General features: G+C 38.8%; 1 protein-coding gene across 1 annotated transcript in view; it reads left to right on the top strand.

Moving 5' to 3' along the window:
- Positions 1-117: 117 nt before the first annotated feature.
- GPSM2 (G protein signaling modulator 2) overlaps positions 118-17,854 on the top strand; it is a 27,531-nt gene continuing 9,794 nt past the window's right edge. The window contains exons 1-3 of the mRNA XM_057364265.1: positions 118-180; positions 10,699-11,010; positions 17,147-17,368. Coding sequence (XP_057220248.1) covers positions 10,949-11,010; positions 17,147-17,368 — 284 coding nt within the window. The 5' untranslated portion in view covers positions 118-180; positions 10,699-10,948. The remainder of the gene's footprint in view (positions 181-10,698; positions 11,011-17,146; positions 17,369-17,854) is intronic.

Here is a 17,854-nt window from a genome sequence, read left to right as displayed (position 1 = left end):
GCACACACAGCGCCGGCCCCTCAGAGCCCCGCTCGGCCCCGCCGGCCCCGCACACACAGCGCCGGCCCCTCAGAGCCCCGCTCGGCCCCGCCGGCCCGGTACACACAGCACCGGCCCCTCAGAGCCCCGCCGGCCCCTCTCTGCCCCGCCGGCCTCTCGCACCGCCCGCTCGGCACACAGGTGAGCGGGGCGCCGGGGGCGCGGCGGGGAGCGCTGGGTGCCAGAACGGGGGCTCCGAACGCGGTCCCGCCAGTTGCTGCGGCCCCGAGCGGCCCGGTGTGTTGGCGAATGAAGTGGCGGTGCGGCCCGCTCCGGGCAGTTCTGTGAGAGCCCGGTGCCGTGTGCCGGCAGCCACCGACGGTTGGCGAACAAAGGCAGGAGGTGCCCGTGGCCGGCGCGGGTGCGTTGTGTGCCAAGGCTCGCCTGGGTGTCTCTGAAGGGAGCCGGGACCAGCAGGGCTGTGCATCGGCCGGCTTTGGGCAGTTGTGTTACGCTTCACGAGATGCATGAATAGAAAATAAAAGCATAAGGGCGGGAATGAAACAAGCTGGTAATAGAACCGGAACGAAAGGATCTGCAAGCATAACGCGRGAAGTGAGGTATAGAGGGAACAAGCTCTAAACTCTTGTTCAAGAGTTTGTGTGTTGTGTGTTATGGCTTATCTAAACTCAGATGATACCAGTCCTAGTGCCATTTGWCCACTAGACTGCAGCTTTAGCTAGTGTAGTTGCTGCCCTTCTGTTGCTTCTTCACTTTTTCAGTTGAGGAGCATAGTGAGTCAGAAATTGTTCTCTATTGCTTTATTGACCTGAATATAGGTCAATATAGTGAGTGCCAAGACACAATTTTGCCCCACCTTGAAGCTGTGCCCTTTCTTCTGCTTTAAAAGCTTTTTCAGCCTAATGTGCTGCTCCTGTTAGATTCTTGCCAGTGACTGCAGGGCTCATGTATCCTGCGTTGCCATGGAGAGCTATGCAACCATCTCAGAATTTGGAAGAACATGCTGAGTCTTGCATCTCAAAAAGATCAGTTAAGAGGTTCCAGTCCCTGCTTAAATTTTCACTGGAAAATTTATACCTCTTGTTTAAGTAATAATTTTAATAGTTCTGCAAATGCTAACATAAGAGTCCTCCTCWTAATACAGTCCGTCTAAATTCGTTACTTATATCTTTTTAGAGTGTTAAAACTAATTTGTAGGCCTGTACAAGTGTTCCTTATTAGTAGTTTAATTAATGGTTAGCAAGTCTTCTGGACTGTGGTTATGCATCCCTCTTCAGTGGGAAGGACTTTGTACTTCCACTTACTTCCGTATAAAGCTGGGACAAAACTTGCCTGAAACCTAAGACAGCTTCATTGGACTAGAACAAACCTGTGCGAGTCTTCTCAGTTGCTTTATTTAGCATGCTGTTGTTTAAATGCTCTTGTAACTCTTTCAGGGGTCTTAAAATTTCTTAAGATTGTACATTCCTGCTACTTTTGCTGCAGAATTACTTCACAAATTGATGGTTCAAAGGTCAGAGTAAGTTTTGAAAAGCTTTTTTCTAAAAATAAATGCTATTTGTCCATAATTTTAACTACTGAATGTAAGGGGAGTTTTTATTTTTTTAGAGTTGATAATTTGTTTCTMTACCACATTTTTAATTTAATAGCCAGGGTATTTGTACTTTTTGTCCTCCAGGTTTGTGGCAGCCTTTGTGTGGTCAGTTTCACTTTCCACAACTTAGCCCTGCCCAGATCTATAACTATGGTTCTGGGTTTTAGTAGCTTTTCAGATTAATGTCTTAAAAAAATTGTTTTTGTTTGAGGAGTGACTGCTCATATTAAGACTTTCTGAGGGATAAATGTGTTATTATTATCACTGTTCCTGCAAATAAAAGAGAGATACCAGSTGCCAGAAAACACCCTAAACTTTTCTTTAGCCATTTAGTAGCAAGTCAGCTATACACTATTTGGATAATGTCCAAAAACAAAACAAAACAAGGTATTATTTTGTGGAAGACCACAGTATTAGGAATGCAAAATACAGGCAAAGCAGAAGTGGAAAGACTGGTAGGAGATGGTCTGAAACATATGTAGTGTTGAACAGATGATTAATGTCAAGTGCCTCTTGGGACTCAAATATGGCAGTGTTTGAGGAATATGATTCTTGTTCTTATAATAAAGCTTTTGTGTATTAACCTTTACTAATAGGAAGGAAAGCYTTAATTCAGCTGGGTTACAGGTAATATAAACCATATGTCAGTTATAAAGAAGACTCTCAAACTATTTGATTTCTTTGTTATACCTTTTTTCCTCCCATTGCAATGTTAGTATTTGAAATTTTGTTCCTTGCATGCAGCACTTTGGAGCCTAGTGGTCATTGGTTTGTTAGAGAACAGGATGTGCTATTGTGACCAATTCTATCAGTRTAATAATGCATGCACATAGAGGATAAATAGATGGGCAGTGGGGCAAAATGGGCTGTAGTCATCACACTGACGGAGGAAGCTGCATTGAGTAGATTCTGAATAGGTTTGCAGCTGCATCCCAAGTGTTGGAATGAATATGTGAAGCAATTTCCAACTTGGCATCTGAGCAAATACTGTTTTCCTTAAATCTCCATAGGTGATATTCTATAAAAACACTGTATCTGCATCCATAAGAAGCAAACAGTATGAAAAATAACTATAGTCTTCTGGCTATAGTGAGTGTTCTTTCAGCACTATAACTTTTACAGGTTGGAGTTGTGTGTTCAGCTGTAGACTTGTTAGAGAGGATGTTAATGCTTGCTGTTGGTCCTTGGGGACTGAGGGACACAGGTGAGGCACCAAACAGTGCTGCTGGCATTAACCTGTCGTGGATCATTGCAGTTGTGTAATAGAGGTTCTGTGAGAGCCACATCTGTTCCCTGCAAGATAAAAGCTTCCTGGAGTAGTGAGGAGCTCTTTATGCTGAATGTCTGCTTTGTCTCTGAATGAGCACCACAGTGCCAAGTAGCAATTTTGAAATAGCAGCTATGTAGCTTCACTTTAATTGCTACTGTGCCTGACTGCTGGTCATTCTAAAGATCTTTCTTCTAAAAAAAAAAAAAAATTTAGAATATTAAGATAACTTTCTCTATTTCTTTGTAATATACTTGTACGATCTGTGTGTCWTCTTTCTTTTACATGCCAGGATTTCTTTTAAAGATATTTTATTGGCCAAGAAAGAGCTAAATTAGGTGGAACATTTTATTGGAGAGATTTGTGGTCAGCTTGCTCTATCAGTTTAAGTGCAAATAGCCAGCCTTTTGTGCTGAACCCTTCCTATGTGGGCTTCTTTCACACTGGATAACATGCTCCAGTTCCCAAACTGAAGGTAGTCGAGTCTCTCGTTGCCTGGGAGAGGCCTCTTGTATATGTTAATTTGCAGGATGAGATTGTCCCAAAGGAGCAGGGTTCAAATTTACCTTCAGAACTTGGTAACAAAACTTGCTGATTTTGTGGGAGTATGATTTCAGCTTATGCTGTGGAGAAAAGGATCACAAGTTACTACTTCGTTGTGAACTGTCACTGCAGTCTATTGTGGCATTTGTGCACTTTAAATTTAAGTGCATGAATGCAAAACTCATCTCCACTATTGGGAKATGTTGGAAAAAAGGCAGCCCAATATTTGTTTTCAGTCTGTGAAGGCTAATTAGTAAAAAAAAAATTGGTACTGGTTTTGATTAAAAAAAAAAAAGATAAAGAATCCTAATACCTTTATCAAATATGTGGAAAAATTCTGAGCTATTTTGACTGGGATATTATTTTGCTATCTTGTATCTGAATTCTTAATCTTGCTGCATATAGAATTAGTTTTCAGTTGCCTGATTAATTTTATGATGGGGATATTAGTTATATTTTGCTGGCACTTCGCGTTCTCCACCTTTCTTATTTTATTGTAGTGTGGGATTCCCCTAGTTCTGGATTTAAATAGATGGCTTACATTAGCTATCTGCAGGAGTGTCTGTGTAATAAAAATACTTGTGGTTATTTGTGTTAACTATACTGGGTTCTTTAACCTGCACACTGAACAGCAATTATGTACATTTAGTAGCAAGCTGTTTTTCAGTTAAGTACTGATTCTCTTAGAAAAAGAAAGGAAAAAGGAACAAGGAGGATAAACAGAGTTTGAAAGGTTTGGCATGTTGCAGACGTTTAGCATTGCTTAAAGCCCCCAAAACTATTCAACAGTATCCACAAACAGAGGAAAAGTCCTTCTCCTAATCTACAGAGTAAGTGGAAGGTACACACAGGAAATGCCCGAGGGCAGGTGGAAGTGCTCCTGGACTTGTGTTTGCCTTTAACAGAGGCAGGGCATCCAGTCAGCTATGCCAGAGGTGGGAGTGCAGGAGGAACCAGGAGGAGTTAACCCGTGAAATGAAGGAAATGAACCTTCTCTTCCCTGTGTTAAAACCTACCTTGAGCAGGGTCCATTGGGTTTAGGAAACCAGTGAAATAAAGAAAATGCCAAGCAAAAAAACTCTGTAGAAATAGTGATAAATTAAATATCTCAGACTGTTACCATGTCTGTCATAATGCGGGACCATGTTAGCAATTAGGTAATAGATGCTGGACCTTGCCCTGGAGCTGTGTTCCTCTAGTGTCAAGTCCATGATTTTATTTCCAGCTGTGGATGTGTTGAGAGCCTTACTTAATTGTGAGCAAAATTTGTCTCARAAATGCTTGATGACAATCATTGTTGTGGGATATTTGTTTTTTGTTTTTTAATTACTTATCTCAAGATTTAAAAGTACCTCATTGTTAGGATGTTTTTGAAAGTATAAAAAAAATACAAATAGAGTTTCATAAACCATTATGATTTATGACTATGTATTTAATCTTGTAAAGTAGTTTGGGGGTTTTATACGGTATTTTCCTTACTTGTTTCATATAGTTATTAATATTTTCAATAAAATTATTTTGCAGTCCTGCTTGGGARTCCTTGGGACTATTCTGGGGATACTTGTTCTCCCTTGTCACTAGGTGGTTTCTTTTCCTGCAGTCATATTGATGTCTAAATTAGAGTGAATTGATAAGTAAATTAAAATAATTGGACAGAAACATTTTCGTTTATTTGGGTTTATGTACTGTGCTAGAAAGAAATTAGGGAGAGAAAAAAAGAAAAGATTCCTCAGGAGTTGTGACAGATAATAATAGTATTTGTGCAATATTCATTTAGCAATTATTTTAGTTTTTTGAAGAGAGTTGTCATGAGTATCCTAAAGTCTGCATATACCTTACTGGTATTTTCTGCACTTTTATAATCYTTTGTGCTGACTGTCTGGAAAGACTTACGGTTATACTGAAGTCATTAAGTCTTGAGCATTAACTGGCTAAAAAGGGAGATTGAATAATTTCAGAGATAATAGCATCAAGTTTCCTTCCCTCATTATAGTAATTCTTTTATTTTGATTCACAAAAGGTAGTTAGTTCTGCATCTGCCAGTTCTGGTAATAAAATACCTGTCTAGCCTTATGTGGTCAGTCACAATTTGGTGATTCTCTTCCTAGCAAAGAAATTGCAGCTTTCTATATAAAAGATAGCTCTGTGCATGTCACGTGGGCAAAGGAGAGGAAACTTCATAGTCTATCTTCTATTAGAATGCTGCAAATTGCAAGCTTGTAGAGCAGTAGGCTGATAGGATTACAAGTTTGCTGAAAAGAACATCACCTGTGGGTCAAAGCCAGTGCATGCAAATAGCAGTATAACCCTTCCAGCCATTTCAGAGTTGTCTGTAGTATTCAGCAGTGTGTCTKAGATTCATATGGGCCCGTATTTATATGTTGGCATGGTAAATATAGTTGGGGTGGAGGAGGAAGCATCTGAGCCAAGAACATGAGCTAGTGGTTTAATGTATTTGCAGTTTGTCTGATGAGCCTGATTGCATAGGATGTTTAGGTGGGGTCTTTGCCATGCTCCCTAGTGATACAGCTCTGCACTGTGAGCTCCCTCACGCCTGGGAGGAGCGGCTGAGGGAGCTGTTTTTGAACTTCAGCTTTCCTCTTTGTCCATTAATGCRTGATGTGAGCTGCACTTGGATTGTATGCTGCAAAGTGGCTTGCAAGCTGCTGAGCCAGTCCTTTAAAAGAATCTGTGTGGTTTATTTTGGGGTTTTTTGTTCTACATAGAAATCCATCAGGACACAAGGGCAGTATTTCAGAGCAGGTATTGCTCCAYGTCCATGATCCTGAATAAAACCTCAAATTCACCTCATCAGTGAAGGTGGTTTGTGTGTGCTCTCAGCTAATCAGCTGTKGAACAGCTATCAAAAGAGAGAAGTTTAAAATGAAACTGCCAAGAATAACCACACTGGTCTTGTATTTGCATGATCCACTCTCGTGACTAGTCACTTCTRCTGTGTGTCAAGGTTTGGAAAAATTAGCTTTTGCCTAGCATGGCACACATTTACTTAAAGGTTCATTCACAAGGGAATATGTATTACTGCAGATATATTAATGATGCTGTTTACTAATGTAAATACAATATTAAAGTTCATGTGAAATTTTAGGGGTTTTTGGTGGCTTGTTTTAGACTTATTCATTAATTCAGGTAAATTGTAAAAATATCCTTGAACAGCACTGAAGACTAAAATAGAGAATGCTCTATTTTGGAGTGTTTCTTGTACTATTTGTGTTTATATACTCTTTTATATTTTGAAGGTCTGAAGCCAAGCTGATCTCTGTGTTTCAGTAACGGAACTGTATATTTTTGTCATTGTGTAGTCTGTTTCTTCATTCAYAGAGTATAAAAAGCTCTGTTTTGTTTTTAGATAATCCAGTTCAAGCKTCTTTTCATCTTTCTTTTTATTTCCTTTTTTTTCCCCTCTTTCCAATGCTATAGCATCTTTCTGAAAAGAAATTCAAACTTAGTTTACCACTGGGAARCTTGTCTTAATCTTGAAACAACGTCTGTCACAAGTTTTTCTCAGGAAATGCAATTAGTGCAGTTGGTCTGCCTCTATCTGTACTTTCCTCTAGTAGCTTTTGAGTCTCTCAGTCGGTGATGACTTCATTTGGCAGATGCTCCTTTCCCACAGATTTGTGAGAAACAGCAGATGGGGAGAGAAGGCATGACTTGATCATCTCCTTTAGGGAAAGGCAGAAGGAACGGAASTGTTTGATATTCCACCAGCCCCCAAATGACCGGTCAGGTTCTGTCAGCTGTCCAGCCACTTGACTGGATAAGCAAAGCAATACTTTTGATCATCTGACAAACTCCAAAAAAGAAGGTGTGGGTTGAGGGAAGGAGCAAATGAAGCTGCTTAAAACGTACCATTCTGAGGCAATGAAGGAGAAACAAACATCTTCTCCAGTTGTATTGTGGTTATTAGTTATGTGTACTGCAGGTAAATCGCAGCATTGGCTGTTGCTTGCTGATGAATTTTCACCTGTGCAGAAATACGGGTTTTTGTCAAAAGTTAAAATGAAGGGATCCATTGCAGACATTCAGTAAGTAAGAACTGTAAACTGATCAAACTCACTGTATACCATTGAGATAAAATTTATAGTATGAAATCAAATCATTGCTGAAATGGAAAATGCCTTAAAAGGTGAAATACCTGTCTGGAAGTTGTGATAATTAGGGCTATTGTCTTGCATAAAGGCTTTTGGGAAAGGAATAGCAAYTATTGTTTTATCACTGACAGGAACTTGAAATGTACTTGATTAGAATTAAAGATAGGGGACCCTTGGTTTCTTCTATAATTTTTYTTGATAGAGAGTGAACCTCACTCCAGTCTTAGCATTTGTATTACTGATTCGGTGCAGGGATGTTAATGGAAGGTTGAGATGTACTTTCATCCTGCAAAGCCCACCTRTATTTATTTATATACCTTCTATATAAATCTGTGATTTAATAGAAAAACCTTTCTGACAGCAATAAGTATATTTTTTTTAGATAGACCATTGAATTGAGGCAAATTTACCTTTTTATTGATTGTTTAATAGAGTTAAATAGCTAAATAGCTTTAGCTGTTTATAGCCAGGGCAGGTAATCTGTAACTATGGCTAACCATTTTCTCCTAATAGAGTAGATGAAGTACATGCTTTGTTTGTTGTGGGCTGTGAAGTGTCTGCCATATTTGACTGCCCAACCTCAGCCTTGCTTCATCTGATTTGGAGTGGTGATGCTGGTASTCATTGCTGCTTCASTATCAAACCACTGTGTAATTGTAACACCAGTTTAATTTTCCGCTTCTGAAGGAGACCCGATCTTTTCTCTATGGGCTTTTTTCTGCTACTTTGAAATTACAAAAACCCAAGGACTTCCTCCAGTTAGTAAAATTGTGCATTTTAAGGTTGTGTATATAACTGCAGTTTTCTATTTGTGCTTTTCTGAAAGGCAGCTCTTTAACATGGATAGAAATTATGCATTGCTCTGAGAGAATAAATATGAAGCAGCWGGATTGCATTAATACGTTTTTTTTTCCTAGTAAGCCCCAAGTGATTTTTTCAAGCTACATAAAATTTTACTAAAAATATAAGTTTAGGAGAAAGCCTGTTTCACTGTTAGTTCTGCTGACAGTGTAGAACTTCTGAAGTCTGTTAATTCCTTAGGCTTTTCAGCTGAAGCCGTGTGTCCTCTGAGCCAATTCCATGCTGATCACCAGCTTGGGCAAGGCCTGGTTATRCAGAGATGCTCTCAGTAGTTAAGGTGCAGCAGTTGAAAGATCAAGGCTTGGTTTGCTGTGTTCCAGCCCTTCCAAGGCCACTTTACACATAAGAGATGCCGTCCATGCAAGTGTTCAACTCCCACCCCTGAATTTTGCATTCCCCRCTCTAATTAATATGATTTAGGTTTGGTTACTGATTACATGTTGGCATGGATGAAGGCGTAATTGACATCCTAATGACTTACACGTGAAGAAGCAAGGTATGARGGCCAGACCCAGTAATTTGTGTTGGATCTGTGATGATGATGTGTTGGCCAATGTGGGTGTGTCTCTATCACCCTCCCAGGACTAGGAATGTGCTGTATGGCCAGTAAGGAGGGAGGAAAGGGGATCCAGCTCTTGGGAGATGGTGGCATCAGTCAGAGGATGAAGTTAAGTATGAGGACAGAAGTGTAGCTCAGACAGTGAAACTGTGAACAGCTGATGTGAAATGTACTGCTAAAAATAATATTTAAATAAGTGCAGATGTTTTGATGTACTTTTAAGTATAACTGGGGTATTTTTTAATTAAAGTTGTTTTTTTATTTTTAGAAAGAGCTTTAAAAAWTTTTCAGTTAGTTACAATTTCAGTATAAATATACAAACCAATTACCACAGTCATCGTTYCATTACCTGTGGAAGTTGCCAAACTACACGTTTTAGTTTGTGGCATGAGTGTGTCTCTSTGTGGAAGAGAACTTCCAATTCCCTTGCATTTGCYGAGCAGCAGGAGTGCCCATGGATGRTTGCTGCAGACTGGGTTGCTTAGGGCCATGTGCCTGTATGAGTTACCTGATCTGAGGTTGGACAAAYTTCCGCAGAGTAAATACCTGGAACACAGCCTGCCCAGTGTGTGGGTTGAAGTGCTATTGCAAACTGTGGGTGTCACGCTTCATAATTGCAAAAATACACCCACACCCACTTGTTGATGCCAAATAATTTGAGTGATGAGCATGGAAGGGTGAAATAGTTGTTTAATTGGAAGAATGTGGATAGTCTGTTTGAGGGCTGCTGTCAAGGTCRAGTATGATGGGAAATATGAATCTTCACAGTTGGTAGTTGATAAAACTAATGAGAGGAAAAGGCATGGCCTATATTGACAATTAAATATAGAGACTTAGATTTTCTTCTGGTGACAGCTCTGAATCTGAGCTCTGTTCTTTCCTTTTTGACACCTCTGCAGTCTCTTGATGAAATATGCATTTGTGAATTACACAACTGTATGTTTACTTGTAAAGGAAGGTAATATTAGTACTGAGAAATAAATATGTCACTGTCTCTCCTAAAAATATGTTTTAAAGTGGGTAAACTTTTGAATACAGAGTTTCTTTTCTGTTAATCTTTTCTCAGCCAGCCTAAACGTGTCCAATATTTACATGCTGGCTTCTGCAATCCCTTTGAAGCAGAGTTTGGAGCTCACATCACAGTGCTGCAGAATTTTTGAATAGGAAGCCAGTGTTAACACCCCTTGCCCTCCAAACTTCCATACCCTGCCTTTTCTTTTGGGAGCMGGGAGGAGAAAAGCGAATATAGAGCTTAAACCTTTGCTTGCTGCTATGCTTAAAATATTCCAGGTGGGACAATCTCCAGAATATATGATATTCAGATGGGATTGTGCCCACTAGTTCTGACTGCTGTGGGCCTTCAGCTGACGATCAGGGTTTCAGCAGCACTCTTTACATATAAAGCACTCTGTGATCTGTTCTGTATTGTGCCTTTCATTTTTGTAGCTTTCATCCTTTAAAATTTTTGCCTGGAACTTCATGAGGCCAAAGAATATTAACAAGGGTAAATTAACAAGGGTAAATTCTTCAAAGTCTGCAAGAGAAGAGAGAGTGTTGGTTTTTGTTAAAGCTCTTGGGCTTTCTCACTTGTCTAGAGGAATTGCCGTATCTGTAGAGAAGGCTTTGGCTCTGCCTTGAAGTTCTTGATTGACGTTTCCTGCTTGGTAGGAGCAGTGTTATGCTTTTACATCAGCTGCAAATGTTGATGAGTTATTAACTGACTATGAGACTTCAAGCCAAGCATCTTGTGTTCCCTTTGCAGAAACACAGCTGAATGGAGCCTAAAGGGCCACAGATGAAAGAACATGAACGTTTCTGAAGGTGTGAGATGTGTCTGACAATGACCTCCTTAACACAGTAATAAAGAAGAGGTTTTCTACAGGAGCTTAGGATATCTTTCCTGCAGCTTCTTAATATACTAACTGGAATGGTGCTCTGACAACAGTTCTCCATAACAAAGTATTTACCCTACTACAGAACAGTATTACTTTCTCTACTGATAATGCAACTCAATGGCGGAAAATAATGTTTTGATAAGCATGCGTGAAGATCATTCCTTTCACGTGCGATACAGGTAAGACTCTCTTGAGATGAATAAGTGCTGTTAATAGTTGAAAGCTGAACAAGTTGCRACAAATAGTTTGATATCTCTGCTAGTAGTGTTATTGAAACTGAAAATTAAATCCTTTTTTTCTCTTCTTGATTTTCAAACGATGAAAATTCACTTTTGATGTTCAGTAGATTGTATTAGTATGATTACATCACGTATAGTATTGGAACTTGCGTGGTAGCAGAATAGTACATTATTGTCTGTATTTCTTTGTGTTTRGGTAGAATGATATGAAGTATAATACCTGCAGGGTAATACCTGCTCCCTCTTTTAGCTGCCTMTTCAAATGGCTAMGTTTTGTGTGCTGAAGTTCTCTGTATTTGTCCCATTATTGTTTTGATGAACGATAAAWTTTTAGGTGCACTGTCACTAGAGCAATGTTTTCCTTGCTTAAAATAAAGAGATTTGATTGATAGATAGAAASTGCCTTGGACTCAAGGATATGGGATTCCCCTTCTGAGAGTTTTTATCCTTTTTCTTCTAAATCCCCTCTACAGACATGGGACAACGTGTTAGCATTGCAGACTCGCTCTAATGGAGCTGAACTACAGGAGCATTGTGTAGTGCATGGTGTTTGGAAGGGTAAATCTTGCAGCTCATTCAATAGGAAGAGACACTGAAAGACTGAAATGAGTGTGTAAAAAAAAAAATTTAAAAAAATACGGTTCTTGTGTGTTCCCCCCACCCCTACCGTGGTCATCCTTTCTTTGGAGGCCTTTTCCTCRCTAGCTAACAGCAATAAGGCACTACCTGTATCTGTAATAGAGCACATGCTATGGCTTAAAATAAATCCTTTCARCATTCTGACAGTATTAAATTGCTGTTGGATTAGTCTTTTTTTCCATTTCATAGAAGTACTTMATTTCATTTCATGCAAGTCCAGTGTCCTGGTTAGCAGTGCAACCAGCCAGAAAAGCTTTTTCATGGTCAGTAAGGAGAAAAATGAGCAAATAAGCTGTAATTTACTGTTTTCTCTTTTTATTTTGCTAAAATCTTTATCCTGTGACTTTTACCCTAAGTGTGGAAGCATGGTAGTTCTGTGCTGAGTATATCCTGAAGGGATTCACTTCCCAGCATTTTCTCTCAAAATAAATTTACCATCACACTGGTGCTGATGCTCTTGCTTCTCCCCAGACAATTACAGAACATCCTTGCTCACTCTTTAATAAAAGCAGGAGCTGTTCAGGGTACTATTATAGAATTAAATGAATGAAAAATGTGTCATGGCCAATTGTCTGGCTTAAACTGACAAGCTAAAAAAACCTTTAAAAAAATTTCAAGCACAGGGCACAATGTCTTACTGCTTTATGTTGAATTTCAGTACAGGTTTGAATGAGACCGATTAAAAATATCAACAATAACAATATTAATGACCTTATTAAACTCTTCTGGAGAAACTGTAATCTGATTCATATTTAAAAGACATGATGGCAAAATACTTTTTAATTAAAAAAAATTAAACCTTTGTAGGACTTTGAGAAACTACAGATTAATTTAGTATATTAAACTGCAATTTTATGATGATTTTGATAGCTATAGTTTGGAAATRTTTTATTTGGTTGGAGTTTACAATTTAGTGCAGGAAATAAAAGGTCATAAATGACTGGGGAGGGAGTTACCAGTTTAAAAAAAAAATTACTTGCAGGTATTAGCCCAGGCTTGTTTGGCTCTGGCTGCTCTTTTCTTCCTTCTGGCATYCCATTAGAACAGATCTTAAAGAAGTTGGGACCCACTCCTAAGGAAAGGCCTTATTATGGGTCTGTTACTGACTGTACAAGTGTTTCTTTCTCCCCACAGTAGTTAATCGGTATCACTTCAGCAGCTATAAAAATGCTTATGCTGGTGGAAGGAGACTTTTTTGTTGTTGTTTAGTGACTGAAAAGAAAATGCAGATGTGACTTGATTTTTATGAATAAATTATCTGTAGGGTGAATATTTGCAGAACTTGTGTCTTTTGACCTGCTAAATTCATACACCAAAACCTTGTAACTGCTTTTATCGTGACTGGAGCAAAAGAATGCAGAATTCAGGTGTGTGGTTGGTGTGTGAGTTGTTTAGTTTCTAACCTCATCATCAAGAATAGTTTAATGGAACCAGTGCTGCACTGGAGGTGTGGTGGAGCTGTTGGCAGTGGTCGATTTGGAGACTTCTGCTCACATGAGGACATKTAAGGGGAGGAGTCAGGAATGGTATGTGAGCTTTATTATAGGATGCTGTGGCATTAGTAATGCTGTGCATCTGAGCTAYAGAGATGTAATGGAGGTTGTTTTCTCTAGGTGTGTTATTTGTACCCACACATTTCAGGGCAAATTGATGACAGCCTTGTTCCCCCTCAAAAGCAAAAAGTCCTCTTAGTGGGAATTGAAGGGAGTGAAACTCAATTGTATTTAGAGATTGTAGTAGTCATTGAGCCTTACGGCCTTCATCCATTGCCTTCATTTGTACCAGTTTTCTGGTCCTTATTGTAAGATGAGAGCAGCTGAGGGGAGTGAGACAAAAACAAGGAGGCAGTAGGTTTAAAATGAATGCSAAGAAGGTCAGAGAAGAACCTGAAGAAAGGGAGRAAAAAAAGAAGAAAAGAAAAAAAAACTGGGGAGGCCAGGCAGGAGGAAAAGCTTAGAGGGACAGATAAGGATGAGGTAGTTTTACAAATGAGAAATTATTCAGGAGATGCCAGCCTTTCAGAGAACAGGTCCAGGCATCTGCAAACAGCATAACCAAATGAAGCCYCGTGTGAGTATTTCCAAGTCATATCTGAGAATGTTACCCTGTTCAGCAGGAACAGAATTTCATTAGAAGTGCACAGATGAATGGGGCTTGTTCTCCTCTCCTCTCTGCAGATTCAATGTATCTCTTTGTTTGGCCGTTGGGTGTTGAATAAATAWTTCAGTTCAGCCCAGGGAACAGAGAAAGTAATGTCATATTCTCCTTCTAACTATTTAATGACTTCCTAAAACATTGATAACCTGGCCCTGTCTAGTCTGTCAACCTGCTATTTAGCCATTAGTAGTGACAGATGGAGAACACCTATGTAAATCTTAACCCCTCTAAAAAAAAAAAAACCCAAAAACCCCAAAAGAAAAACTGAACAAACCCAAACAAACAAAGAAAAAACCAAAAAACCAAACAAATGCAAACAAAAAAACGGAAGAAACCAAATAACCAAACAAACCAACATCAACAAAAACCACAAAAAACAAACCAACCAAAAAAAAATTTTAAAAAATCCACACCAACAAAACAAACAAACAAAAAAAAGAAACCAAAAAACAACCCCCCAAAAACCTGAAAGACAAAAAAAAACAGAAAACCCCCTAAGCAAATAAATGAGTGTTGATCTGCACAAGAGACTTTTAAGTAGCAAAGGGGAGGAAAAATCAAATACAAACCAAACCCGAACCTCTTCTGAATCCAGTTTTGGAACTTGATGGAAAAGTCTAGCGAACTTTTAAAATAACTGAGTGATTTCATAGCTCTTATATAACCTGAATAAAATATTAATATTGGGTGCAGGCAACTGTGGAAATAAATATTTAATTTTCTCTGTTCTATTTTGGTATAGCTTATTTAGATTTTGAAATGGTAGGTCAGAATGAATGGATCCAGATGGAATATAAGCTTTAATTTGCTGCACAGATTCTAGCAACCTGTTAACATAACCCCTCTAGAGTTGTGCTCAAATGTAGTGTTAATTTTTACATTCTTTTTTTACTCAARCAATTATTATTTCCCATTTTCATTTACCTCCTCTAATTCTCGTTGAATTTAAACACTTTGTAATAACTGTTGACTCTCATCAGACTAAGTATAAGCCTTTTGTATCTTAGTTACCTGTGTTCTGTATGAAAGACCCCAGATCTTTCATTTTTATGTTATATTAAATCTAGGATTGCCAAGTCAAATGATTGTATTTCAGGTTTCCTGATGACATGGTAATGCTGCCTTGGCATTTGGCATTTTTGGTGTAGTGTGAAATGAGATGAATGCAGTGTCTCAGGAGAGTTACTAGATTGCAGCACTCTCTGATATTGCCCTTTTATAACTTAGCCCTTTCTTCACTGATTATGTGGCTGATGCATCACAGTTACAAATCTTTTTTAAATGGAATAAATTCACTTACGGAAGCAGAGTCTGGTGTAGCATTTTGAGTATTATGTCACACACACATTTTGCTGAAAATCCTGCTTTTTTTAGCCATTCAGACAAAGTCTAAAGAGTGTGCCTGTGTAATGGTCCAAATCTGCAGTGAGAAGCACCACATTTTCTAGCTGTCACTCTAATTGGACATGTCAGTTAACATGAGGTGCCCGGAGAGAACCTCTTTGGATAGGATTAAGATTACCCAATGAAGTGTTTTAAGTCTTAAACCTTCAGTTGCTGATGGTGTAATCATTTCTGCCTTGTACTTAACTGTACTTAATCATTTCTGCCTTTTTCTGTCTTACATTCAACACATGCACAATGTAATGAAACCCAGGTGGTGTGTTGTAGCAAATAGGAATGCTTTCACTTCTCTGAGAAGAGTTTCCAAACCTAAAAATACTGCATGTGTTATGGATATCCAACCTGAGAAGTTGGGCTTGGGAAGACTTTCATGCTGCAGTTATCTCTTGCAGTCAGCATCTGTAGCAACTAGCAAACAGACAGTGCTTTTGATTGCAAAAGTCAAACATGTCAGTCATCTCGCTGTGCTTAAATTGTGGCATGTCGAAGACCAGCAGGTATGATAGCATTTTGTGTTGTGTATTGTAGTTGTGATCCCAATTCTTTTACTTCTCTTGGAAGTCATTGGATTTTTCAAAAATATTTCCTTCCTGTTCAGATTGGAGTAGAATTTTATATAACCTTTTTTTTTTTTGCAGTTTAGGAAAAGACAGAAATGCAAATATTGCAGGTATGTTAAAAATTTCAGCATTCTGTCAAGTCAAAACAGGTGTTGTCTGGTTTTTCCATAAAAATAACTTTTGGAAAATCCAGCATTTGATTGTCTATTTTTTGGCAATATTAGCACATGCTTTTTCAGCAATTATRGAATGTCTCTTACTGAGTTTCCATTTGGAAAAAAAATCTTTTAAAAAATAGAATGATGACATTTTTGTGAGCTTTTTAAAATGCATGTATCTTGAAAAAGCTGGAGAACCATATTGCTTCCAGACAGAGACCTGGAGCTGTCATCTTTCTCATCTTTCTCCCCGCTGCCTCCCTTGAATCTCAGAACTGCAAAGTAGGAAACGTTTGTGTAAAATTGCTGGCATTTACTGAAATGTGACATTTTGTACTCCTGAAGTCACAGGGGCAAAAAACACAMGTGAATGGTTTTTGGCACTGTAGTTGTCTATCAGCTTCTTTGTTCATGTTCAAAATGTAATTTTCTACAAATTCATTCATTACTGCAGTATTTCGCACCTGTATAATTACTCAATTATTTGTTTATAATAATAAAAATATTCCAGTGAGTTCTTGAATGATGGCGTATCAGTGAAGTAACTAGAATTTACATACATTTTATTATGGATTGAATCTAGATTTTTTTTCTTGCACTGAGAATTTTCATAGCAGTGCTAGTACAAGAAATAAAATGCCAAGGAGTATTGAATTACATAGGAAGCAACTTGGGGAAAATTAGTCATTGTCTTTGATACACAGAATATCCAATTTAATTTTTTTTCCTGTATATCATTTTGCAGGTTACTATGGTATCAGCTTAATTAAAGTGCTTCCATTTGTCAGAATCAGTATTTGTCAGTAATAGCTTGATTTATAGGTAACTTTTTTWAAATTATCTAGGTAGTGAAAACTATGTTTTAGACTCTTATGRGTGCTACATATGGACCAATCAGTGTTTGGTTTCCTCTCTGAGACTGAAAAAGAAAGAAAATAGGAAATTGTAGCTGTTWGTTTAAATGTTACATTTACTTATCATGTCAAAGTTGTAATTTCCATTTCAGCCTTAGTTCCTGTGATATTATAACATAGCAAAGCTCATTGGTTGTACTGCGGTGCTGAGTCCCTGTTGTAAACAGGGGCCCTGTTCAGAGCTCAGGTGCYGGTCAGGGTGTGCATTTGGGGTGACTGTTGGCCTTTTGCTTCCCTCGTGCAGGATGGAGGCTTCCTGCCTGGAGCTGGCTCTGGAAGGCGAGCGCCTGTGCAAGGCAGGAGATTGCCGAGCTGGAGTGTCTTTCTTTGAAGCAGCTGTTCAGGTTGGGACTGAAGATTTACGCACMCTGAGTGCTATTTACAGCCAGCTGGGCAATGCCTATTTCTACCTGCATGAATATGCAAAGGCCTTGGAATACCATCACCACGATTTAACTCTTGCAAGGTAATGGTTCTCCATGTCATCCCATTCTGGTAGATACGAGCAGCTGCCTGTTCATTTTCCTGCCGAACTCTGCTATTAATACGGGCTAATGAGTGAATGTAGTGGTGGCAGAGGGCTGGGGGGCCTGGCAGGTCACTTGGTTGCCCTCTAACCTGGCAGCTAATACTTGGTCTAGCACCATAATCCTAGAACTGAGGCCTCACCAGGTTTCTGGATAATTAAGTAGCTGCTTTAAATCCACYCTTTCTTTACCCTTTCCTGTTTCTAAAACTCAGTGATTCTATTTYTCCAGATTGTTAAGATGCTCGCTTGTTTACTACACAGAAGTCCTTAATGTATCTGTGTAAAACTCAAAATGTAATACTRTGAAATCTAAAACCCTGTGCATTTCATATGCTATTTATGTATTTGACCTTTACTGATTTGTATAGATCCAATAAAAGACACAGGCATCTAATGTACTTAACCTCAATTTATGCATAGATC

Source organism: Malurus melanocephalus, unplaced genomic scaffold (genome assembly GCF_030028575.1).
Source record: "Malurus melanocephalus ecotype Western Australia unplaced genomic scaffold, MMel_1.1 scaffold_37, whole genome shotgun sequence".
Taxonomy (NCBI): Eukaryota; Metazoa; Chordata; class Aves; order Passeriformes; family Maluridae; genus Malurus; species Malurus melanocephalus.
The sequence above is the reverse complement of the archived record's forward strand: the minus strand, read 5'-3'. Positions and strand labels throughout refer to the sequence as shown.